Here is a 27,890-nt window from a genome sequence, read left to right on the forward strand (position 1 = left end):
TATTAGCAGTTTAAATGTGACTAGTGTGACTGAGAAACTGTATTTTTATTTTAATTTAATTTACTTAATTGAAATTTAAATAGCCACATGTTGCAAGTGGCTGCAATACTGCATGGCACACAGACCATTCCTTAACTTTAGGGAACAAAGTTTTACAACTGACTAGGGGCTCAGTGTTTGGAGATGCTTATGAAAAGGATCACATTTTACGATATGGACACATAGAACTCTTGTATTTTCTAGTAGTCCCTCCCTCAAAAAAAATTATCAAGAGTAGTTGGGATTTGAGTCTGAGTTAAAATACAGAAAGATATATTATATAGCACATAGTTAACAGAGGAAGAAATATCTTGTATCAAGTTGCCTCCCAAGAACTTGTATCTGCCAATCAAAACTGAACCCAACTGTTTCTCCTCTGTGAAGTTTTCTTCTGTACTTCCACAGGAGCTCCATAAAACTTCTGTCAATACCTCTAATACTGTATATGCCTCTACTATAGACTGTTTTCGAGGTACTAAAACATCCTTAATGGAATGGACACTATATCTTATTTTCATGCACAAGCTCACACCAGGCCTAATCCAGTACCTCACACGTGGTTGGTCTTTCATGAATGGTTACTTAGTGAAAAAGATTGAAATCCGGGGTCAAAAGATCTGAATTCTAGTTCTGTTTCTGCCATATACTTAGTGATTTGGGGTCTAACACTTAATTGGTTATTTCCAATTCTTACCATTACAAATGTCAGTAAGATGAACACCTTTATAGAAACTTTATTAAGATCAATTTCTGGACGTGGAATTACTGAAGCAAAAGGAAGAACTCTAAGGCTTTTGATAAGTACTACCAAATATTACCCATAAAGATGCTAACATTTATAATTCTACCTGCAGCACACATCTCCCAACTTCACTGCAACCTCAATGGCAATGATATAGCACGTTACCCTTTTCATTCATTCATATACCTTTCTATGCCCTTTCCTCCCAAATGACTGACTTTGCTATATTCTTTTCCAAATAGCTCCCCCACATTCCTGAGCAAACACAGGATACTTTTACTGGGGGTGGGGGGAGGTGAAAAGGGAGTATTTGGGAGTAGCCTCCAGCAATGCCTCTAATTCCCACACTAGAAAAAAGGAAAAGAGAAATCTATGACTCAAAACCACCTTGTCTCTTATTAGAACCTATACCAGAGAAGGTAAGAGCACAGATCTAGACTACAGGAGTCAGACTGCCTTGGTTCAAATCCTATGGATTTTTCAAATCTCTATGGATTTTCACACAAAATGTTTAACTGCTCAGAACACTCAAGTTTTGTCATCTGAAAACAGAGATTGAATAAACAGTCTTATACCTCATCAAAGAGATGATGTTCAGTGAGCAGTTCTAATGAAAAGCTTAGTAAGGGAAGAAAGTTAGAACAAAAACACTAAAAGAAGATTTTCATGGATTTTTCTCAGCCCTCATCATCAAGTCTCGGCCACAATGACTTAGCAAGAGCTGTCCACTTGCTAGCAACCAATGTCACAAAAATGTCAAACCAGCAGTCACTTACCTGAATTCCTCCATTCTTTGTTTGTACACAGTTCAGAAAGCACGCTTTTTTGCTTAGATAAAACCAAAAGCAAAGATATAGGCTGGCACACCTACCTGGCAGTTCTACCTGCTCTGTGAATATATGTGTTGGCATCCTCTGGACAATCAAACTGAAGAACCCAATTCACAGCTGGGAAATCTGTACAGAAGGAATATCAAGTTGAAAACACAGTTCCAAGATCTTCCTGCTGCACTATTTTTATTTTATAATATTGCTTGCCAGGGCTTTCCATCACATCAAACTGATAGATATCATCTGTGGACACTATTAAAATTAACTGCATGAACCGAGAGATAATAAACACTTCTCTTCTTTGACAAACTGAACTAAAATTAATGACAGTGTTTGAATGTGAAGATTATTTTGTATCTGACAGAGGAGACAGACTGCTTTGTGTCACACAAATAATGAAATACCCTGATAGTTAATAACCTAAAAGAACCACTTCTCATGAGCTCCCAGTGAACTATGAAACTGGTTGATAAATTTTAATGAAAATTTACTTTTCCTGCTATTTCCATCTCCATTCAAATTAATGATGTCTTTTTAAATCCCTCTCCCCATTTCCTAGCAATAATTACTTCATATTTATTTCTGGCTGCAAAAGTTTCCATTCATTCTCAGAGATCCTGGTCTCAATAACTTAAGAGAATTACCTTTAGTCATTTACAGATTTTGCCATAAGGATTTCAGATCAATGTCTATCACAGAGAAAAAAGCTAAGGGAGGGAGGGAAGGAAGGAAAAAGAAAAAGAGAAAGAAAAAGAAATATTTGGGAAGATAATGATACCTATGGATACCTATGAGCATAAAAACTACAACCAAGTTATACAAGCTATTCAAAAGTGTTGAATCTATTTAAATGGGCATAACCCAAGAAAAACAGAAAAAAGATATTTAGAACAATTCTCTCCCTTGGGACTTGAAGTAACCAGGTACCTCAGAAGGCAAGGATATATTTCAGGGTTGTAAAAAGGAAGATAGGTTGAAAGTAGCACTCAGATCCTCAGGTTCCCTCCAGGATCCTATACACTGGGTCTCCTGAAGAAAAGCGAAAGTCTTATTCTCGAGAAAGGCTTCAAGCCAAGACACCAGAGAGAGTGGAAAAAAGAGGCACCAGAGCCAGAGTGAAAACAGGGGTACTGAGTGTAAGTCTGAATGCTGACTGGGAGCCCTCTATGTCTACCTCCTTGCTAGGCTTCTAGAGAGCCAGCAGCAAGCTTAATCCTTCTGCTCAAGAGGTTGAAGTATTCTTATCTGGAGAGACTGAATGTTCAAAAAGAATACACTTTGACATCCTGGTCCTCCACAAGATGACCAACTCCGTCTAAATCCCCTCGCAATGAAGGCCGTTAGTCAACAAGCCTCATCCACATACAAATCACTTCAAATAAGCTTCTTGATGCCTCACTGTTACATATAATAAAAGACTGTCAATTGCAGACAATCGAGAAAAGTCTCAAAAATGAAAAGACAGATAAAAGAGTAAAAATGAAACTCAACAGAAACAGAAACAATGTGAAGAGAACTTTAACCTAATATCGTCAGAGAGCTAAAACACTGCATCCATCAAATAAGAGTAAGAGGCTATAAAAAAGGAACTCTTGGTACTTCATTAAAATTTTAATCAGAAAAGTTGAAATATAAAATCAAGAAATCCCCCAGAAATAACAAGAAAAAGACAATGAAATGGCAACAGAAGAAACAGGAAAACTAGAGGATTGATCAAAGAGGTCAAATACTCTTCCAGAAAGAGAAAATAAGGGGGGAATGGGAAAATGTTATAAAAAAGGTATGAAAAAGGAAACAAGCTAAGTACACAAATTTCCCATTAGTAAGCAGTAATTACATACTCAAAACAAATATTGAATATTTATTTAATCAAATCACCAAAGAAGCAATTCAGAAGTATATTTCCTGCAACTGAAAGACATGAGTCCCTATTGTGTGCTGCTCAATACAGAAGGTATTCAAGTTTAAAATTTAATAGAATTAATAACTCAATCTTTCCTCATTGCACTGGACACATTTTAAGTGGTCAACTGTCACGTGTAGCTAGCAGCTATAGTATTAGACAGTGCAGACACAGAACATTTCAGTGATCAAAGAAAATTCTATTGAACATTGCTGGTCTAGATTGAAAAAATATACTGAATGCGCCTATACAACAAATGGGACCTCACACTAAGGCACATTATCATAAAATTTCAGGACTCCATAGATAAACAGAAAACACTAAGAACAGCCAGAAAAAGAAAAGGGGGCTACAAAAAACAGAATCAGAAAGGCAAAGGTCTTTTCAACATAATACTGACTACCGTAAGACAATGGAGCACTATCTGCAAAATTCTAAGAGAAAATTATTTCAACCTAGATTTCTATTCTCAATACAACTATCATTCAAGAATAGGACATTACCAGATATGCAACAATTCAAAAAATGTACCTCCCATGCACTCTTACTTCGGAAGCTATTAAAGAATGAGCTTTAGTTTAAAAAACAATAATAATAATAAATCAAGAAAGAGGAAGGGGACTTCCCTGGTGGCGCAGTGGTTAAGAATCCGCCTGCCAATGCAGGGGACAAGGGTTCAATCCCTGGTCTGAGAAGATCCCACATGCTGCGGAGCAACTAAGCCCGCGAGCCACAACTACTGAAGCCTGTGCGCCTAGAGCCTGTGCTCTGCAGATGCCACCACAGTGAGAAGTTCGTGCACTGCAATGAAAAGTAGCCCCCATTTGCCACAACTACAGAAAGACCATGTACAGCAATGAAGACCCAAATGAAAAGTCTCACGATGACAAACATGCATCAGGCTTATGGAGCAACCAGTCCAGATAAGAGCTGAAGACTTTTAAAAGGCTGCAACAAGGAGATCCCAAGGGAAAAAGAAACAGACTGTGTTTGAACTATTAGGAAACTAGGAATGTGACATCTGCTGGAACATCTGAGGAAAGTTAGAACAGGAAACACAAAACTAATTTTAACTCAATCATTAACTTGATATAAGAAATGTACTTAGAAATATGAAGCTAAATACCAAGAGAAGTAATGGCTTCTGGAGAGTGAGGAGGGGTAGAGTATGGCTTGCTATGTCTCATAACTCGTTTTTACCCATATCGCATATTATTCATTAAGAAATAAAACTGAGAAAAATTAAGACTAAAGTTTAAAAAAGATACTGGTGTACTCTAAAGAAATTCCTGGACATACTATGAGATACACTACATAAATACGCTGGAACTTTATACACTGACATGGAAAGCCTTGAAAGCAAGTCATAGACTGGTATGTATAATATTATTTTATACACTTCATAAACACATAAGATAATACTATATATTGCTCATGAATACATTCATATAATCTTTTTAAAATAAACTAGAAGAGAGATTCTTGACATTTTTTGTGCCACAGTTAAAACCTATGAACCCCTTTTCAGAATATTTTTTAAATGCATAAAGTAAAACATATAGGATTATAAGAGAAAGCAATTATAATGAAATAAACATTTTTATTGACTTTTTTATATAGCAATGTATATGCTTATTTACTAACATATTAAATAACACAACCTAGCTGTATATCTAATAACTACCATAATATCAAAATAGTACTAAGTGTAAATAATATTCCAAGATATCTACAGAAACTGTAATGTAAAATGAAAATATCTATGATTTTCAATTGATGACAAAGTTACAAGTACTACCACAACAGTTCGCTGCTTACATTTATAATTGAAGGAAATGCTAAATCTCAGTTAAAGGTTAGTGAATATGTGTAATTTTTTCCCCATCTAAGTTCACAGACACCCTGAATTCTATCACAGACAAGAAGTGAAGAGCCTTCAATTAAAAGGTTACCTACCAACTATATGACAGTAAACATGTCTATGGAAAGGAGGAGAGGGAAAATAGTGAGACTGGGAAAGGGTACAAAAAGGATTTCAACTACATCTACTAAATATTTGGTTTCTTTAACAAACTGCAAGGAAAATATGACAAAACAGTAATATCTGTTCATTGTGATATATCAATATACAGAATACATGTTATATATGCAATATAATTAATTGCTTATTTTGACCTAAACTATTTTAGGTTCAAAAATCGGGAGGGGAAGGGTGGTATCAGAGTGTAATATAAGTAGATAAAAACATAACTAAAATGTTTCAAAACAGTACATTCAAAACAGTGATGAGAAGCAGGGGGTGGGGGAGGGTAGTTGGAATGAGTTACTGTGGAGCTGAGAAAATAACCTAGAGAGCTTTAAAAATATGCATACTTAACTACTGCTGCTAGTCACATGAGAATGAACTTTATGATGACTGAGATATGCTTTAAAATACTCCCAGAGGGATGGAAGACGGGGAGCTAAGTGGGTGGTCATGAGAAAGATAACTGCTCAAACTGGGTAATATGTATATGAGGGTACTTTAGACTCAATCTCTGTGTATGTTTAAAATTTACCATAATAATTAATGTAATAAAATTAGGTGTTTGAAGAATTCAAATTACCACTTATTTATCCTTATCTTTTGTTCTTGCCTCTTTATCCTCTGTAATTACTTCCATACCCCATCCCATCCCCACAAAGCCATCAGTTGTATGATATTATAATGGCTTTTTGAAAGTTTAAACACATTAAATGTAATGATTTTAAAATAAAAATTAGAATGGTTGGAGAAAAGATGTACTTCATTGATTTTTCTTGTTAAGTAAATTATAGTATTTGTCAAAGTTTCCAATTTTCAAAGAAACAATTTTTTTTCACATCTTTAAATTTTTAATTCTCCTTTGATCCTGTAGACTCCTCGGATTCTATGATGTAATTATTATCATGAAACAATAAGAGCACAAAAGATGAAGACATTACAAAAAGTTTCACTGACATATCCTTAGTGTTAGTCATCCCAGTTATCAATTTACTTAATATTCTTTTATAAAATAAGAAAGCCCAATTATTTGAGTCAAACTATTTGAATTACTGGAATACACCCATTTATAAGCCCATGATCACAGAACATTTTCTCAAAAGAAGTTTTCTTACCCAGCCCCCTGGCTGCAAGATCAGTAGCAAAGAGTACTGCAGCTCTCTTGCCAACAAATTCATCATAGACTTCCATTCTTCTCATCTGCTGCTGTCGACCATGCAGGGCAAGGATAGAAATGCCAGGACGTAGCCGGCAGAATACTCGGTACAGATACTGAACCTAGGCATTTACAGAAAAATGATTTTGGTAGTACTTCTGGGTAGCAGCAGGAAGTAAGCTTGCAAGATGAACAGAAAAATGCATTACAGAGCACAGGTTCATCAATTAAAGTACAGAGCACAGAAAGGGAAATGTAGTCTAGAGCTGTGGTCTTCAAACAAAGCTGTGGTCTTTGAACATTTTTGCTCACATTATTTCCTAAAAGAATTTTGAAAAAAATATGCCCTCCTTACACTTTTAAGTTAGTATCTGACATTTTTCCAAATTTAAGTGGTTGCAAAGAATATAATTTCTGGTATATTTAAATATATTTTAAAATAAAGACTTAACCTCTTATAAATGTATCCAATTGATTCTAAATAGCACAGCAACATGATATCCACCACCAGTTATTTAAAAATAATGGGGAAGGCTACACATGTGTGGGGCAGGACCCCTCAGTTTTGCTGCGAACCTAAGACTGCTCTAAAACAAAGTCTTTAAAAAAGGAAGATTACTAACAAAATGTGAGGAACCTCTTCCTTAACAGAAAAATTTTACATCATTTCTTTTCTTCCTTGAATTCATATTTCTATTTCCTGACCTCACAGAATTTTATCTTGTTTTATGCTCGAAAGTCTCTTATTGATCACTTTATCACAATTTGTGATTTTCTACAACAAAACTATGTATATGTAAGTTTTAACTTTAATTTCCTGTAGCCGTAAAGCTGCATTAAAAGTTCTCAGACTCAGGTACTATTATAATTATTAGTACAGAACTGGCCGAAACAAAAAAATGTTAAAATTTGATTTAAAAAACTGTTAAACATAAAAAATAAAATTCTATTATAAATATCTCTCTTAATACATGAGACAAGATAGAGCTGTTGCTTTAGTTTTATTTTTCTTTAGTTTACGTACTTATAAATGAATACCACTGGTTGCTATACTGAGGCAGAGTACAGCATCATTTTATTCCTATTTCTCTAACACAGGTGTTAAGAAAATCTCTTCATGAAAATATAGAAAATGGACTGGAAGGGACCTTAACTTTTTGAACTCCTATAAAATATGTCAGAAACATGATGATAAATTACAAATAATTTTATCAGCTAATAACTCCATTAAGTCTTCCTTCGTATTTTGTTGAAAGTAAAGAATGGGAAACCACCTAAATTGCAAAATGACTTGTTACTCCAAAATTAAAGTTATTCACTTTCTCAAACAATATTCTAGTGCTAGGAAGGTTCTCTGATCCTGAGACAATGCCCCAGTAAGACTAGGGATAGAGGCACTCCTGCCTTTCCTTTGTAAAGTTTTTAAAAGGGCTAACATGAAAGCGGAGATGAGAAAGGAGAGCCCACAGACCAGACCACAGATGTACTCTCAGGCAACCCAATCTCAGAAAAGCATATATGGAAATTGAAGAACTATTAAAATGGAAGATCAACCAAGAGGCTAAGAGAAAGTTAAGCACGGTTTAAACTGCACTGTAACATGATGGGTGGTGAGAAGTGGTAAAACTAATGAGAACTGTCAACAGATTGAATATGAGTTGAAGACAAGCAAGAATTAAGGATTCCGTCATTTAATGAGATGCGGAAGAGTTAGAGGGAGCAGAACTTAGGGATAGGAAATCTTAAAACTGCTTTTCCTATGTTAAATTTAAGATGCCCTTTAGACACCCAACTGGAAATATCTAGTAGTCAAGTGGATAAACAAGTTTGGGGCTCAGAAAAGAAGTCAGGGCTTAGGATGTAGATTTGGCAGTTGTTAGAATACAGATGGCATTTAAAGCCATGGAATTAAAGAGGTATAGAAAGAGTATAGCTCGAGAAAGGGCAGAGTATACTCTGCCCACTGTGAAGAGGAAAAGCAGAGTATTACAGAGTAAAAACTTTATAAACATTAACTCTTAAAATTATTTCCTTGTACACAGATACGAAAAACATCCTTTCTTTAGAAGATATAAAATTCTAAAAATCTAAAAGAAGTCCTAAAAAATCTGAAGTCATTCTTTACATGGATAAATAATGAGGTTCTGTGCTTTCCCCCAAAAACAGACCACTACTTATCTTCCCCATAAGCTGGAGGAAAACTCACTGCATATTTGTCATGCTAAGCTATTGCAAAAGCTATAAATCTAGAATCAACCTACTATATACCAACAACTATATGTCATCAGGAAATCTGAAATACAGTAGAAGAAAAGTGACACACAAAATCAACCACAGTTTCTTCTCTTTAAGGGAAAAGACCACGTTTTCTTATACATCACTAAATCCGTTACTTATAAGCATATGACTAGTGTTTAAGAAATGCTGATAAACTAAATAAAGATATAAACAAAACACTATAGAATGATAGAGGAAGGTGCAGTTCATTGTCACAAGGGGGTTGGGGAGTGTCAGAAAAGGACTTTCAGATACAACATTTGAGCTTAATCTTAAAGGATATTAAATATTTCTCCAGAATTAGGATGGAGGGATGCAGGGAGATCAGCATGAACAAAGATACCGAGGCATGGAAATAAATGGCCTATTCAGTTCGGTATTCACGGAGGGTAAGGTAGACATGAGGTTATAAAGACCTCTAGTTAGTCTAGCCATTCAATTGTTGGTTCTACCAATATTTATTGAGGACTACTATGTTCTAAGTATTGTGCTAGGTGCTAACAATACTGAAGTAAAAACGGACAGTTTCTGCCCTTCCTTATTGAGCTTACAGTCTCATCCATGGGTTCCTTTAAAAATGAAGATGCCAAGATTTTCATTATCTACAAATCCCTCCACATTTAGCACTGTATTTATTAAAATAGATAAACAGCATTTTCAAACAAAATTTGATATTTTAAAAGGGACAATTCAACGTGAATAACTTAAGAAAAATAAACACTAGGTACCTCTTTACAACTGGAGAAAAATACAATACTTTTCTTCTTCAGGTGGCTTCTCAAAAAGGAATACAGCACACTTATTTTTTGCTGCAGCTCACAGACTATGTAGTTCTGTTCCAAAGTGGCAGGGGTGCTTATGGAAATAAGAGGGAAAATGTTAAAAATATGCCGTGTTGGTAATTTTGAAACCCAGACCAAAAAACAAATGTTAACAGTGGCATGCCTCTCAAGCAAATTTTTCAGACACACACATACATACATACCCCCAAAAACAACCTCTCTACTGTCCCTTAGGAAATGAATACAACACATGACCAAAATACATACAAAATCCCTTATAATGTATCAAAAATATACATGCAAACAGGGGTCACCTCTGCAAGAGTAGGGTCAAGGATCAACTTAAGGGCATGATGGAACTTGCTGGGCAGATGGTACTGTTCTACTTCTTAGCAGGGCCTTGGGTTACAGAGACATACACATTTATCAAAACTCAGTAAATGTACTCTTAATTTGTTCGTTTGTTCGCACTGTATGTAAATCTTACATCAAAAAAGAAAATCTCTATACAAATACTGAACTCTAGTTAGTGATATGTGTACTGAAATATTTAGGGGAAGTGTACAGATATCTGAAAATTACTTTGAAATGCATCAAAAATAAGATGGGTTGATGTACAGAGGGATGCGTATAGGGTTTTCACTGCAAAATTCTTTCAATTGTGCTGCATGTTTGAAATTTCTCATAATAAAAATGTTGGAGAGAAACATACATGCATTTACTCTTTGAACTAATAAAACTACTTTAAGGATTCTGTTCCAAAAAATAATCTGGTAAAAACACAAAAAGATACAGTATTATTTACAAAGAAAAAAAAAAAAAAAGATGGAAATCAACCCATATGTAGTAGAAAACTTGTGTAATGAACTACTGTACACAATAATGTATCATGCAACTGCAAAAAAAGGAATGAGGAATATATATATAGTGCTATGGTATGATCTCTAGGGCATACTGTTAAGTGAAAGAAGCAAAGAAGAATAGTACATAAAATTTGGTATCATTTATCAGAGTGAAGGTATATATACATTCATGCACACACAGGCAACCCTGTGGGTGTATCTGTTTGTATAAAGAGGAAAAAAAAGAGCAACATATAGAAATATAAAGGAAACACACTGGTGTACTTCTTCTACGTATACTCTGATATACAACTCAGAAAGATTCAATCCTGATTTTTCTGGTCCTTTGTAATTTGAGAGTAAATATTCTTTTATGCCTTAAAATATTCTTGACCATAATCTCTCAGGATATATTAACCAAACCGTTAAGTTGCTAAAGGGGAAAATTCAATAATGATATTAAATAAAATTCACAATAGCATCTGCTTTTTATAGTGCTTCTGGTGAATGTGAAATTACAGAGTACTGCAGTCATTATCATATAACCTCCAGTTTTGTAAATTATGTTGCTAAATACCTGTCTTTCAATATGTTTTCTGATAGTCACATTTTTTTACAAATGATGGAACTGCTTTCTAGAATCATTTATGAAATAAACAGTTTTTGCATTCATTTTTTTCTAACTAACTCCATGATCTACAGATAATGACCAACTATTATCTACAGAAACTGGGAACAGGGATAATATGTACAATTAATTTACACTTTAGAGACCACCTAATGATTGAAAAATTAGTGTCAGGTAAAGACAAAAACAGGCAGAAAGGAAAGAGCAAAGAGAACAATGAATAAAATCAAAAGACCTAGACAGTCTTTAGATTATCAAATTAATTGTACCAAGAATTTCAAGAGCTGTCTCGACACAAACTTACAAACAAAAACTAGTGTCTACTCAATGGTAAGCCAAGGAGGAAACTGTACCTCAAATATCTCTTGCTATCCCATTCCTAAGGAGTTCTTGATAACCAAAGCTACCAGAACTCAGATTCTCCAAAGTTTATCCACTAGGATCACCTGGAAGCATAGAATCTAGCCTCTTCTCAGGCTTTTTTTAATCCTAGACATCTATTGGTTGAACAAGGTCAAGGTGGGCCTCAATGCCCATATCCCCTGTATTTAAAGACTTTCCAAGAAACCCAATTTGTTTTCCCAATATATTCTTTTTAGACTAACATTTCACAGCAAGAAATGAAAGTTAAGATAGAGATGATGGTAGAGGTGAGTCCATATTGAGATCTTCAATACAGATTCAATTTAAATTCACTGGAAAACATTTCTGGAAGTCAAGTATGTCCACAGTCTGCATGTATGTGCGTATGATTCATACTAAACATATATACACTTCCAGCAGTCATAATATCAAAATACACTTTAAAACATATTTCCCCCAACCCATTTATACCTCTCTCTCTCTCTCTCTCTCTCTCTCTCTCTCTCTCTCTCTCTCACACACACACACGCACACACCTTTTACTGTCACATAGACACACACACCTTACTTTCCAGTTTTAGTGAGACCAACACAAAACATTGCTGCAATGTTTTAAACAGAAAGGTATTTTGCTAAATATTAATGCAGTTGATAAAATGCGTTCCATAGCACATTAGTCCCGCATAATACAGCTAAAAAGAATGATTCTGTACCAAAATAATTTCAGTAAATGCAGAAAGCTTTATTCATCTCCCACTGCTTTGAAGAATCACAATGTCCAAGAAAATATTAAAGGTTCTGAGAAGTCTTGAAGAACACTGCTTTACCTTAACTCAACATTTGCTATTTATCTATCTAGGTATGCATTTCCCCACCTCACCCCTATTTTATGGGGGAATTTGTTCCCCACACCACATTTTGGAAAATATTGCATTAGAGTAGTCACACATTTAAAGGTGCATAGAGAATTTAAATAATTTTTACCAATATACTTTCTATGCTTTGCATATTTAATCAACAATATAAAATAATGTTTTCTTTCCTAGAAAAGTAGTATTAATTTGAAATGTCAAATTCTTAATCTAAAAAGAGAGAACACTGATTGTGATTGAATCAAATATGGTTTCAAATAGTACATACCTGTATTTTGCTTTTTCATGAACCCAAACATACTCAGGGTTTTTCAAACTCAAGCGTGCAAGGTCCTTTACAGATTTGGTTTGTGTAGCTGAGAAAAGCAAAGTCTGACGTTTCTTGGGAAGGTTTTCAATAATAGCATTCATGGTATCAGCAAAGCCCATATCCAAGATTCTATCTGCTTCATCAAGAACTAAAAAGAGAGATGCAAGTTGAACAACAATATTTAAGATACACGTTAGGCTAAATGTAATATGGTATTCTGCACTGGATTCTAGAACAGAAAAAGGACATTCGTGGAAAAACTGGTAAAATCGAAAAAAAGTCTGTATATTAAATAAATATGCCAATGTTAATCACTTAGTTTTGGCAAAGGTACCAAAGTTATATAAGATGTTACACTGGGGGAAAATGAGGGACGGAAGGATATAGAGGAACGTTCTGAACTATCACTGCAACTTTTCTATAAATCTAGAATTATTCCGAAGTTGATTTTAAAAAGTACACATTAGGTAACATCATAAGTAGATGTACCTTAAAAGATAACTCTTAGCAGTGTCAAATACTGAGGTGTCTAATTTCATACAGAAAAGAGGGCTTATCTCTTTCTATTTTGATTTAAAAATGGTCTCAGTGAAAACAGTAATTCAAAAAGTTACATGAAGCAGAAACTAACACACCATTGTAAAGCAATTATACTCCAATAAAGATGTTAAAAAAAAAAAAGTTACACGTACCACAATGTTCACTGCAGCACTACTGACAATAGCCAGGACATGGAAGCAACCTAAATGCCCATCAACAAATGAATGGATAAAGATGTGGCACATATATACAATGGAATATTACTCATCCATAAAAAGGAATGAAATTGAGTTACTTGTAATGCGGTAGATGGACCTAGAGTCTGTCATACAGAGTGAAGTAAGTCAGAAAAAGAAAAACAAATACCGTATGCTAACGCACACATACGGAATCTTAAAAAACAGTACTGATGAACCTAGTGGCAGGGCAAGAATAAGGGTGGAAATGTAGAGAACGAACTTGAGGACACAGGGCAGGGGAAGGGGAAACTGGGACAAAGTGAGAGAGTAGCATTGAAAATATATACACTACCAAATGTAAAATGGATGCCTAGTGGGAAACTGCTGCATAGCACAGGGAGATCAGCTTGATGCTTTGTGACGACCTAGAGGGGTGGGATAGGGAGGGTGGGAGGGAGGCTCAAGAGACAGGGGATATGGGGATATATGTATACATGTAGCTGATTCAATTTGTTATACAGCAGAAACTAACACAACATTATAAAGCAATTATACTCCAATAAAGATATTAAAAAAAAAAAGTCTGAGTTGTACTCTCTGGATTTAGAACCATATGCCAAAAAATTGCTTCAAGTTATTCTCAGATTTTTAGTCACAATATTTATTCAATAAAATATTTCTATCATTAAAATTTATGAGCACTCACTCCTAAGCCTGAGATTTTTTTCATTAGAGATATATTAGACTCACCTAACATCTGGAGATTGGTAGCATGAAAACATATCGTTTCATCCATGTGTTGAAGAAGCCGACCCGGTGTGCAAACAAGTATATTTATGTTATTGATCCTCTCAGCTTCGTGTTTCAGATCCTGAAAACAGTTGTTTCTTTTGATTACACAGACCCATCACTGAGCAGCCTGTGTAGCAAAACTATACAAGCCATCTGCATGTGGCATTTCATCATAGCAATGTAAATACTCTAGAAGTAAATGTAATTTCTCCCTTCTATTTTTATAGCACATCCAAATTTCTGGGCTAAAAAAAAGTCCTTAGTGAAGACCTAAGGAGTTCAGAGCTCCTCTAGATTCTTAATCCTATCTGGGATTTTGAAGCCAAGAAAAATATATGACTGCTCCAAGTCTTTATTTCCTCCTGTGTCTGCCAGAACCCACTTAAAAACTAGAATTATACCCATTCTTTTAAGTCAGAACCCAGGGGCACTGAACAGGCTCTCTGACACCACTCACTGCACTTCATGGACTGAAAACAAGAGCTGACTTCTCCACATTCTAGAATATCTCTCCTCAAAAGAAGAGCCACAGAATGTTAGTTGTTAGAGCTGGGTGATAGGTACATGAGTATGTGAGGGCTTGTGATACTCTTCCTTTTTTGTGCATATTTGCATATAAATTCAAGAATTCCTCACAATCTAGAAGAGACTCTAGCCAAGACAAGTAGTCCAGGTAAACCAGAAGAAAGAGAAGTGGAGCAGCAGGCTTTACTATAACCTAAAATAAACACTCCTCAAAACTACCTTCTACCTTCCTTTCTTCTGCTGCTGACCCAGCAATGTTCTGAATTATTCAACCTCCTAGATACTTTATTGAAAGGAACTAGTCTACATACTGAAATGTACCTTTTCCAATGAATATTAACAAATAGATTTACAGGCTAATTAGAATTAATTAGTCTCAGAATCTGATCAATCCAGATACCCTGACAAAACAGACTTTCTGGACCTGCAAAACTGACAAACATATTCTGGATGATAGTGACCACACCAGGATGCTGCCACCTCCTGTCTAAGGGGCCAGCCTCTGTCTAGATGATATCTCTACCTCTTCCCAGTCAACTGCCACAGTGCTCCAACATAAATAAGTTATAGAAGGAAAGAAAGAAGGACAAGGACAAAAAGACAAACCTTTCCGCCAATGATGAGGCCAGCTGAAAAGTCATGATTCTTCCCTACTTTTCGGAGAACCTCAAAGGTCTGATAGGCCAGTTCTCTTGTAGGTGATATAATCAGAGCCCCCAGCCCATCTGCTGAGGTCCACTGCAGACGATACAAGCCTTCCAGCACCTCAAAAAAGAACAAATTCACGTTCAATAAGTCCTTTAGAGAGGCAACTTTTTGACTCCTGAGTCAATCTTGCCCCCCCAAATCAAAGGCACCTTCCAAGCAGAAAGTATACCTGTCATGAGTCTTAATCAGAAAGAAGAAACTGTTTGCTTTGTTTTTTCTTTTTCTTCTATGCACCAGAAGCATCCTCCCCCAATCATAGAGGAAAAGAAGCCCCATGGCAGTGCAGATGCTACCAGAGACATGCCATGAGATGACAATCAGTGAAAGGTCTATATAGCCCACAGTCCATTAAAACAGATTTCAGAAAAATATTTGTCACCATTTTCTGAACAGAAACCACATTAAAATAAACTCTGTGTAACTGCCGTAGTTATACAGTGACTGAATTTTCTAGTTGTAGAAAGATGTTGTTATAAAAAATAGAATTTAAGAGAAAAATGTTTTTTTAACACTTGGAACAAAAAATCAAATGTGATTTTTCTGAGCTGATTATTTAGCAGGAATTAAAAATTACGAGACCAACTGCATAACAGATATAAGTGAATTCCTAAGAGGCTCTATTGTTCTACTGCTATAAAAGATAGATATCAATGTCCTGGAAAATTCTCAATGAATGACCCAATTTCCTTAAAGTGAGCAATTTTAGCTTTATCCTAAACAGGTGGCAAGTATAAATGCGATTGGCAGGTTTGCAAGGGTGAGTACAGAAACAGCCTTCCCTGCCATGCCACCAGGCTCATTGCAGAGAGCCCGCCACCCTGGAACCTGCCACCCCCACATCCTTCAGGAATTCAGGCTTGTCGGCACACGATAATTCATTCATTCAGTAAGTTATTGAGTGCCCATCATGTGCAAGGTGCTGTGCTAGGACATGGGGGATACAGTAGAGAACAAGACAGATGTGGCACCAGTCTGATAAAGCTTGCATTCTAGCCAGGGAAACCCAACATGAAACAACTCTTCACATAGTTATTTCTATCTAGGCACAGAATGTTTTAAAATCATATAACAAAGGATCTGACCCAACATGAAAAAACTACTTACTGGAACAAGGAAAGCCAAAGTCTTGCCAGATCCAGTTTTGGCAGCTCCAAGGACATCTTTACCTCGCAATGCCAACCCAATGGTCTGCTTCTGTATCTCAGTTACCAAACGGTACTGCGCTTCTTGCAAACCTGCCAGTATGGACAGGAAGAAAATGACACTTTAGAGCATCCCTGTAGAACAGTACTATGGGCTGAATTGGGCACCCCCTCAATCGCAGAATTCATATGTTGAACCCCTAACTCCCAGTACTTAGAATGTGACTGTATTCAGACACAGGTGATTAAAGAGGTGATTAAGTTAAAATGAGTCCATTAGGGTGGGCCCAAATCCAATCTGACTGATGTCTTTATAAGGGAAAATTTGGACACAAAAACCACTAGGGTGTGAGTATACAGAGGGACAACTACTTTGAGAGGCAGCAGAGGGCAACCATCTGTAAGCCAAGGAGAGAGGCCTGGAACATATCCTTCCATCATGGCCCTCAGAGGAAACCACCCCTGCCAGCACCTTGATCTTAGACTTCTGACCTCCAGAACAATGAGAAAATAAATTTCTGTTGTTTAAGCCACCTAGTCTGTGTTATTTTGTTCTGGTGGCACTAGCAAATCAATACAAAAGGTGACACATTTTTGTTTATTCTCTTGCTTATTTTAAACATTTTAATTATTCAGAGGCCCTGGCACCTTGGTTTTTTACTACTGTTTTTTAACCAGTCCAGAAAGAATGAGAATGACAAATTGGTAAAGCTTAAATAAATTAATATTGTTTCTTGTTATAGGTTTTCATGATATCAAAATAAGATTTTTTTTTAATTTTATTTTTTTATATAGCATGATTTTTTTTGTTTTAGTTTTTGTTTTGCAGTACACGGGCCTCTCACTGTTGTGGCCTCTCCCGTTGTGGAGCACAGGCTCCGGACACGCAGGCTCAGCGGCCATGGTTCACGGGCCCAGCCACTCCACGGCACGTGGGATCCTCCTGGACCAGGGCACGAACCTGTGTCCCCTGCATCCGCAGGCGGACCCTCAACCACTGCACCACCAGAGAAGCCCGCATGTTCTTATTAGTTATCTATGTGATACATATTAGTGTATATATGTCAATCCCAATCTCCCAATTCATCCCACCACCACCACCCCCCGCTTTCCCCCGCTTGGTGTCCATACGTTTGTTCTCTACATCTGTGTCTCTATTTCTGCCTTGCAAACTGGTTCGTCTGTACCATTTTTCTAGGTTCCACATATATGTGTTAATATATGATATTTGTTTTTCTCTTTCTGACTTACTTCACTCTGTATGACAGTCTCTAGGTCCATCCACGTCTCTACCAATGACCCACTTTCTTTCCTTTTTATGGCTGAGTAATATACCATTGTATATATGAACCATACCTTTATCCGTTCGTCTGTCAATGGGCATTCAGGTTGTTTCCATGACCTGGCTATTGTAAATAGTGCTGCAATGAACACTGGGGTGCATGTGTCCCTTTTTTTTTTTGTTGTTGCGGTAAGTGGGCCTCTCACTGTTGTGGCCTCTCCCGTTGCAGAGCACAGGCTCCGGACACGCAGGCTCAGCGGCCATGGCTCACGGGCCTAGCCGCTCCACGGCATGTGGGATCTTCCTGGACCGGGGCACGAACCCGTGTCCCCTGCATCGGCAGGCAGACTCTCAACCACTGCGCCACCAGGGAAGCCCCTGCATGTGTCTTTTTGAATTATGGTTTTCTCTGGGTATGTGCCCAGTAGTGGTACTGCTAGGTCATATGGTAATTCCATTTTGAGTTTTTTAGAGAACCTCCATACTGTTCTCTATAGTGGCTGTATCAATTTACATTCCACCAACAGTGAAAGAGGGTTCCCTTTTCTCCACACCCTCTCACATTTGTTGTTTGTAGATTTTCTGATGATGCCCATTCTAACCGGTGTGAAGTGATACCTCACTGTAGTTTTGATTTGCACTTCTCTAATAATTAGTGATGTTGAGCAGCTTTTCATGTGCCCCTTGGCCATCTGTATGTCTTCTTTGGAGAAATGTCTATTTAGGTTTTCTGCCCATATTTTGACTGGGTTGTTTGTTTTTTTAATATTGAGCTGCCTGAGCTGTTTATATATTTTGGAGATTAATCCTTTGTCCGTTGATTCATTTTCAGATATTTTCTCCCATTCTGAGGGTTGTCTTTTCGTCTTGTTTATAGTTTCCTTTGCTGTGCAAAAGCTTTTAAATTTCATTAAGTCCAACAAAATAAGACTTTTTTCAGGTTAAACTTTCTCTAAACATTTTTCCATTTAAAAAAAGCATCAAGAAATCCAACAATATGTCCCAAGATCACCATGAACCTACCTTTCAGTGTTTTTTTGGACAAGGGGAAATCTGAAAATCTTGTAATTTCATTTACATTTATCTGAAAAGTAAAAGGGGACTATGTGAGATAAGGCAAAATAACATACTGCATAATTCATTTATTTTACAACAAAACTAATTTTTGTCTACATTGTGCTGCCTAGCGCATCCTTGGTACTGCGGTATTGAATTCAATCATCACTTCTAAATAAAAACTATCATTCCTTCTGAAAAGAAATATGCCTTGAAGAAGCTATCATCAAAAATATAACTCTGTAACCATTTCAACTGGTTAAAAAAAAAAACTTCATTCACTCAACACACACACACACACACACACACACACACCTACCTTCAATATCTTCGAACACCTCTAAAATGTTAACAATACAATAAGTCATCATCACATCAATTTTAGGAAGAAAATTTCCCTTCATCCCATCCTTCAAAGAATATCAGTCTAGGAAGTCAAGGGCAAAATGACTATAAACCACAGACCACGATGAGAAAACTTCTCTTTACACACTTTGGAGACTAACTTGAAGTTAGGTGCAGAAATATATCTTGCTAGCACAAACCTTTCAAACGCAACCTGACAACTACTCGTTTGGGGGTATACTGGAGGAGGGGTATTATTTAACAATAACCAGGGAAAGTGTCTCTGTCATGATCTGAAGTCACAAAAAGTAACATTTTGCCCTTTAACTTTACATTACCTAAATGTTCATCACTGATGTTCTTCATTAGCATAAACCCAATTTTCTGAATTTCATTTCGGATGCTCAGGAGAATTATTTTATCATAGATGCTGAAAGTAGGAACTACTCAGACCTGGGAATGTGCTGCCAAATTATTCATGATTCACAAAAGGGGAAAGCTGCATTTGTAAGGTTCATTTATTAAAATTACACTCCAGGCAGTAAAGGGATGACAGCTTGTATTTCATTTCAGTCTATAGATTCTTAATGTAGTCCAGACAGGGTTATTCTCTGGCCTCAAATGATGAAAACATAATTATTAAAACATTGCCTTAATCCCTACAACTCATTCCAGATAACACTGGAGAGGAGGCAGAATCAGTGTACGAACAGTAGAAGGAGAAAATTTTATTCAAATAATATCCTGTCCTATCAAGGAACCTAAATTAGGAGGTAAGTAATCTCCCAAACCAGACAATAAAATCAGATGCGGTCCACCCTGCACTTGTGGTATTATCAGCTAAAAATCTGTTTTCACAGCAAGTAGAATGCTTACAGGAGCTAGACGGGCAACACACTCTTTAATCCCCATCATAGATACAGCCCACAGGCAAAGTGGGCTACTCAGACAAAGGGCTGCATATCTTTCTAAAGTCTATCAACCTCCTAAAGGGAAAGTCTGGAAGAAACAAACTATTCCAGTACTCTACCAACCATTACAACATAAAACTGCACACTATACACTTAGAAAGAGGTCACCAAAGAAACAAAAAGGACATTTTTTACTCCACTGATTTCTAGAACAAGGGTCAGCAGACTATGGCCCACAAGCCCAATCTTTTCTTCCCTGTTTTTGTAAATACAGTTTTACTGGAGCACAACTACAACCATTCATTTACATACTGTCTATGTAGTTGTGCCAGAGACCATATGGCCCACAAAACTTATATTCACTATCTTAATATTCACAACTACAACCATTCATTTACATACTGTCTATGTAGTTGTGCCAGAGACCATCTGGCCCACAAAACTTAATATTCACTATCTTAATATTCACAGAAAAATTCTGCCAACCATGTTCTAGAAGACTGTCAATTATAGTCCAAGGAACACTAGGAAGCCACAGCAGAAGATGGCTATGGTTCCTACAAAAAAAATAAAACTCTCTTTCCCCTTCCCTTCATCCTTTTCTTTTCTTAGAAAAAAAATCACTCTTAGAAAAATCATAACACCTCTATCAATCAAAACCTCTAAAAATCTGTATCATCATTCTTCTGAAATCAAAGAACAGATCTTTCAGTGACGGTACTTATTAAGAACGTCCCAGCATTGGTGGAAAAGTTAGAGGGGGCAGAGGAAAGGAGAACAGGGTGGATATTACTTAACCACTCTCTTATACTTCTTCCAACTGTCTTTTTTTCACAAATGTGAATGATGCTTTTACATCCCGAAGCAGAGAGGAAAAAGTATTTAAAACTTCCTAAAATGCTCCACCTATTGCAATCAAGAGAAGAAAAGCAATCTACTTCAAATTACACCAGACCAAATTCTGATTAAGGAAAAAACAAAATCAGATTAGAAAGCAGAGTTCCTATATAGCATAGCTGATTACAATAAAAAATCTAAATGAATCCTAGGTGAGGAGAGCTTGAGTCATTCAGCAAGTGAAAACCATTACTAAACAACTAGTTCAACATTTCTCCATAAGCTTCAATCCCCAGCTCTCCATCAGCCCCTCTAGAACACACACCCTACACAGTGGCCTTAGAAATAAGCCACCCAGAGTTCCCACTTCGGGAAGAGAGCTGACTGATAAATGCCAGCTGTCACCGCTCTAGAGCCACCACTGAAAAAGCCATGCCTGCCTGGCCTGCACCCAGTCAATGACCAAGCACAGCAGCAGTACCCATTCCCGCAGGACAGGGGATTCCTCTATGCGCAACTTTGGTTTGAGGACATCCTGTCAGCTTTCTGAAAACAGTGTTGCAGCCTACGCGCCTCCTACCCCCTCCTCCTGTCCTCTTTCCTTTCCCTCCCTATTCCTGTTCCCTCTCCTTTACCTTTACAGACACTTTCCCCCAATAAATTCCAATTCACTTAACCCCATCTTGGCATCTGCCTCTCAGAGGACCCAAGATCTAGACTATACCAACAGTCTAGCCTCCAGACCCTTTACAGTTTGGATATATTCTCTAATTGTCCCCTGAAACTCACCATTGCTTCTAGATAAAGCTTTTAAAGACAGCCTCTATATAAGTTTCCTACTGTTGCTGTAACAAATTACCAAGAACAGTGGCTTAAACCAATATAAATTTATTACTTACAATTCTGGAAGTCAGAAGTCCAAAACCAGTCTTACTCAACTAAAATCAAGGAGTTGGCAGGGCTGCATTCTTTTGGGTAACTTTAGGAGAGAATCCATTTCCTTGCTTTTTCCAGCTTCTAGAGGCTGCCCACATTCCTTGGCTTATGGCCCCCTCCCATCTTCAAAGCCAGCCAGCATGGACAGTCAAGTCTCTCACTTCACAGTGCTCTGACACTGACTCTTCTGCCTCCCTCCTCCACACTTAAGGGCCCTTGGATGATTACACTGGGTCCACTTGGATAATCCAGATCAACCAACATATTTTAAAGTCAGCTGATTAGCAACCTGAATTACCCCTTGCCATGTAACTTAGGATGCTGACGTCTTTAGGAGGTCATTATTCTACCTACTACAGCCTCCAAAGCCATTCAGTCTACTTTCAATCCTCTTCTTCAACCTCATCTGAAGCCAATTTTGGAACACATATCACACACACTCCAAGGAGTATGTCCCCCTCAAAGAACACCATGTATTTTCACATCTTTTTGTATCTCCTCTTGTTGCTCCCTCCACCTACAATGTCCTTGCCAATCTTTTCCACCTGGAGAACACATTCAAGAACTGGCTCCACTCATGGCTACCACAAACTGCTGTACAGTTCATGTCCTACCCAAAGGCATCTGGTAAGGCTGAGGTGTGGGAGCTGAAATCCAGCCCACTTTCAGCGCCACCAGCCAGGCCTGAGGCTGCAACCACCAGGAAGAAGGGTAGCGTGCCCAGAGGAAAAACCTTTCTCTAAGTCATCTGGCCAGAAAGGGCTCTGCACAGAATAACTCAACCTTTTTCCCCAATTACACCATCCTCTAACTCCAGAGCACTGCACATATTTACTAGCATTACATCTGTCAAAATGTATCAACCCCATCCCACCTCCCTTGAGATACAGACAGGTATTTTTTTTCCACCGATTTTTACCTAAGCCTCAACAACAACCTGTCAAAATGTTCCAAAATGTCTCTGAATCAAATTGTTCAGTATTTCACCAGTGAGGCTACTGAGAACCACCTGTGTACTGTCCACTGTAATAAAACTTCTATGCACAAATTCTACCATCTGAGAGCCATATGGTAGGGTCTGCCCCTTTTTACATACAATCTTCTCTGGTTGTATTCTAGTATTGCTAGCCATGGCAACTGATTCCATACTGCATTTATTTCTTAAGAAAATATTTCTAAAACTTAAAAAAAAAAACAGAACAATACTTAGCAGGAAAAAAAATGTTCCTTCAACTTAGTGAAAAGATTGGGATTTAAACATTTGTGCAACACAGTAAAGCATGGTGGTCTGGAGCCCTGGCATCAGACCTATACCCGCTGGATTAGAACTTTTCCCCTTACTATCAATAGCATTTTCACTTCCTGTTTAATGTAGTGCAAATTATTTAGCCTTACTGTGTCTTAAAGTTTCCTCACTTATATAATGGGGACTATCTCATAGGGTTGTTTGTTGTGAGAATATGGCAAATCAGCATGTATAAAAGCTTGATAAATGTTAATAATTATTATTAAAACAAGAGACCAAAAAGAACGGACCCACGTTACCGAGCAGAATAAAGCCACCTGGAAAAGGTCAGTGTGCACCAAACATCTAAACACTAAAGGTCTTCTCAAGGACAAGCACTGTGGGACCCATCTTTGGGGAGAGCAAAGCAGGTATATCATCAATGACCTAGTGGTAGAGTTGACAAAGAAGTTAAAGCCAGTCATCACAGCCTGCTGATGACTGCTATAATAAAGGCATATACAAAATGCTACGGACACACAGCAGCCCTAACCCTACCTGGGGAGGTCAGGAAGAGAAGCTGGAGGTAAATCTTGGAGGATGAGTAGGTGTCCCTAGGGTTGGGGAAATGGGACTGCTCACTGCAAGCAGTGGAAACATCAAGTACCAGGACAAGAAGCATCAAGGAGCATGGCCAATTCACAAAAGTGCAGGTTGTTCTTTCATGTGTGCCTACCACATACCACTTGGTTTATATACATCACCTCATTTTAGCCTTACAACACTCTGGGTAATAATCTCTGTTGAATAAAGAAACTGAGACACAGGGACATAAAGAAATTTGGCGAGTCAACACCTGAACTGAGTGAGATTTAAACCAGGTCTGCCTGACCACAAATAACTTACTCTTTCACTGGACTAGAACACGCTGACACATTGAAGTGTTTGACCACTTTCCTGAAAATAACTGTGAGCCAAGGAAGGGTTTTAATCAGGAGTAAAACAATTGGATCTCATCTTGGAAATAAACATTCTAGCAAATATGGAGGACAGATTAGAAGGCAGTAAGGCCTAAGGGACAAATCCCACCACCTGTTTTAGTAACTGAAGTTTTGCTATGCCCATTTAAGTATTTCCATGGCAAGCTTTTGTGTTACAATGGCAGAGTTGAGTAGTTCCACCCTTACAACCTGCAAAGCTAAAACCATTTACTGTCCTGTCCTTTACAGGAAAAGTCTGCTGACCCATGTCACAAGCAATAGCTACTGTAGTAACCCAGGCAAGAGATGATGGAGCCTGAACTAAGGCATAGCACTGGCGATGGAGAAGCATTTGAGAAATTTAAGAAGCAGAGTTAATCACCACTGTGACTAACTGAATGCAAGAGTGGTAAGACGGAGGCCTCTAGGATTACTCCTAGGTTTCTAGCTCATCAGTCTGCTTAAGTGGTGGGGCTAGGATGGGGTAGCTTAAATAATGGTCCCCAAATATGCCCATATCCTAATCTCCGGAACTGTGGATATTATCTTACATGACGAAAGAGACTTTGCACAGTAACTAACGATCTTGAGATGGGGAGATTATCCTCAATTATTTGAGTAAACCCTAAATGTGATCAAAAGTACCCTTACAAAAAAAGGATACAGGTAGATTTGACATAGAACAGGAGAAGTCAGTGTGTCCATGGAGGCAGAGACTGGAGTAATGCAGCCACAGGCCAATGAATACGTCCACCAGAAGCTAGAAGCAGCAAGAAACAGAATTTCCCCTAGAGCCTCTAGAGGGAGTGTGTCCCCACTGACACCTTGATTTCAGCCCAGTGAAATTGATTTCAGACTTCTGGCTTCCAGAACTGTAAGAGAACAAATTCCTGTTGTTTTTAGACAACAAATTTGTGGTAATTTGCCATGGTGGCAATACGGAAATAATACACAGGATTGTGAATTTAGAAGAAAAAGATAATGAACTCAGTTTTAGATCTGCAGCATTTAAGGTATCCTATGACACAAATAAAGACATCCAGCACAGTCAGAAAAAAAAAAAAAGGATATGAACTCAGAAGAGCTCTGGGTAGAATGCAAGAAGGAAGAGTCACAAGAATAAACCTTGGGATTACACAAGAGAAGAGAACAGAGTGAGAAGAAGCAAGGGATGAGGCTCTCCTCCTGAAGTAATTCCAGTCAGATGAAGAAGGGCCCAAAATGCAATCTGACAGTAATTTACCTTACAGTGGCTTCTTGAGGTGCTGTGTATACAGCAGCAGTAATAATATAACAGGTTATATATGGAATATTTATGCGTCAGGCATTGTGCAGAATACTTTACATGCATTCTTACTAACTGCCCATAACTTATAAGGTAGATATTATTATGCCTTTTAAAGACAAGAGAAGCAAAGTAACTTGCCCAAAGTCACTCATCGGGCAACCAAAAGCCAGAATCAAATCATCATCTAAACTTAAAAGCCCAAAACAAACTCTAAGCTCCATCTAACCTTACTTTTGATCTAATAGTTGTTTAAAGAAAAGCTATACCAGCATGACACATGATGACTTTAATTCCAGATATATTCCATATGTTAAATCCCCGATAACACTGCACTAGAAGGGGGCAATCACTGAAAGGCTACGTGAGGTGGGTGAAGGCCAACAGACGTGGAATTTAGGAGGAAGGAAAAGAAGGGGTAGTGGCAGCCCCAAGAAGCGTGAGCTGGGAAGAGATCTAGAAGTCAAAATGATAACTACAGGGGCTTCCCTGGTGGCGCAGTGGTTGAGAGTCCGCCTGCCGATGCAGGGGACACGGGTTCGTGCCCCGGTCCGGGAAGATCCCACATGCCGCGGAGCGGCTAGGCCCGTGAGCCATGGCCGCTGAGCCTGCGCAGCCGGGGCCTGTGCTCCGCAATGGGAGAGGCCTCAACAGTGAGAGGCCCGCATAAAGCAAAAAATTAAAAAAAAAGAAAAAAGAAAATGATAACTACAGGATAACTACTACATTCATCTGGGAACATCAGCTACATTGTGGGATGGCAGGTACCAGAAACAGACCATGAGTCCAGCTTTTCTATAGCAATTATTGGATGGGGACATGAAACAAGTAGAAAAAATAAGCATAGGAAGGATGGTGATGAGAGATGCAAGACTAGCATAACGATTAAAAGCAAAGGCTTTGGAATCAGAAAGACATGAGTCTAGGTTCCAGACAAGTTTCTTACCCTCTTGGAGCCTCAATGTTCTCATCTGTAAAATGGAAATAAGACCCAATGCCTCAGATCAAGTCAAATAATTAATGGGAAGCACATGGTGAGTGGCTTAAAATGTGTCATTATTTACCATTACTGTTGTTAGTATTATTTTTATGAATATTTCTAATACCTATTATAGCAATTAATCTCCCTATGCTTAAGTACCACTGCATTTCCATCATTTTATCAAGACAAGTGTGGTGAGCAGAAGAGCGGCCTGGACGGTCAGGAGGCCTGGGTTGTGGCACCCAGCAGCCCACCTGTGGCCTCAACAGGGCCCCGGGTGGCACCTCTCACCCCACTCCCTTCTCCGGAACTAACGGCTTGCTCCCCAGGCAGGGTACCAGTGACAGGTCGGCCCCCTCGTCTGTGCAGCCCAGCGCGGCAGGGACATGTAGCCCCGCAGCCGGCCCGCGCCCCCTCCCCGGCGCCGGCCTCACCTTCTCAAAGTTCTGCATGAGGCGGCTGATAACCTCGCGCTCGACCTGCCACTCGGGCTTCTTCAGCTGCTTCCTCAACTGTTTTTTTTGGCTCTGCTTGTGGCTGTGTTTCTTCTTCCAACGATTGAAGCTCCGCACTGGGTCGGGCCGAGCTCCTGGACCCTGAGAGGCGGAAGTTTTACCCATCGCGGCGGTGGCGACAGCGCACACGGTGCCCAAACACGAGATCAGGCCAGGAGGACTTACGGCACTAAGACGACGAGGAACCAGCGTGGGGAAAGAGGACGACTACGCATACGCGAAACCACAAGCCCGCCCCCGGGCTTTCGAAACGTGGGCATGCGCGGTGTTCACAGCTAGAAAAAAGTGGGCGGTGATTGGCGACTCGGAATCCACAGAGCGGAGCGGAGCAGGCTCGGGGGAAACGGAAACCGGGCAATCTGAGGAAGAGGGCGGGGCTGAGTGGTTCCTAAAGCACGCCGGCGCTTTAAATACACGCATGCGTGCTGGTTGCTGTTACTATGGTGAGGTCGTACAACTTAATACTTAAAGGCCGTAACTTTGCTCTGGGTTTTCCTTCGCGAACCGGGCGCTACCACCACTGCGCGCCCCACCACCCCCCGCCACACACACACACGCACACACACACACACAGACACACACCGCCCCATCCCCCCGCCACACACACATATACACACACCCATCTGTGAATTATAATTGTGATCCTCGTTTTGCATGTTTCAGCCCAGGGAGCCGAATGGTTTGCCCCAAAATCAAACAGCTAGTTAACAACTTCTGATTTCTGTCCACTGCAGGGTAACTCCGTAGGAATAAAAATGAATATTCTGTATTCTTCTTATGTCCTTCTGTGTTTTCCCCTTTTTCTAGCCCGTCAGACTGTAGCTGCAGCAGTAGGGAACTGGAGCAGGGTCAAATTGAATTGCCTTAAAAGGCTATCATGAAG

General features: G+C 38.6%; 1 protein-coding gene across 2 annotated transcripts in view; it reads right to left on the reverse strand.

The window, feature by feature from the left end:
* DDX10 (DEAD-box helicase 10) overlaps positions 1 to 27,198 on the reverse strand; it is a 296,714-nt gene extending 269,516 nt beyond the window's left edge. Inside the window, exons 1-9 of one of the 2 annotated variants that reach the window (XM_027082372.1) lie at positions 26,927 to 27,198; positions 18,959 to 19,019; positions 16,616 to 16,746; positions 15,410 to 15,568; positions 14,237 to 14,357; positions 12,726 to 12,915; positions 9,699 to 9,825; positions 6,653 to 6,815; positions 1,653 to 1,737 (exon numbers count right to left, since the gene is read on the reverse strand). In XM_027082372.1, coding sequence (XP_026938173.1) covers positions 1,653 to 1,737; positions 6,653 to 6,815; positions 9,699 to 9,825; positions 12,726 to 12,915; positions 14,237 to 14,357; positions 15,410 to 15,568; positions 16,616 to 16,746; positions 18,959 to 19,019; positions 26,927 to 27,112 — 1,223 coding nt within the window. In that variant the 5' untranslated portion in view covers positions 27,113 to 27,198. The remainder of the gene's footprint in view (positions 1 to 1,652; positions 1,738 to 6,652; positions 6,816 to 9,698; positions 9,826 to 12,725; positions 12,916 to 14,236; positions 14,358 to 15,409; positions 15,569 to 16,615; positions 16,747 to 18,958; positions 19,020 to 26,926) is intronic. The other variant, XM_027082373.1, reaches the window with a different exon arrangement.
* Positions 27,199 to 27,890: the final 692 nt, after the last annotated feature.

Source organism: Aethalodelphis obliquidens, unplaced genomic scaffold (genome assembly GCF_003676395.1).
Source record: "Aethalodelphis obliquidens isolate GAN/ISIS:26980383/991018 unplaced genomic scaffold, ASM367639v1 scaffold46, whole genome shotgun sequence".
Classification (NCBI taxonomy): domain Eukaryota; kingdom Metazoa; phylum Chordata; class Mammalia; order Artiodactyla; family Delphinidae; genus Aethalodelphis; species Aethalodelphis obliquidens.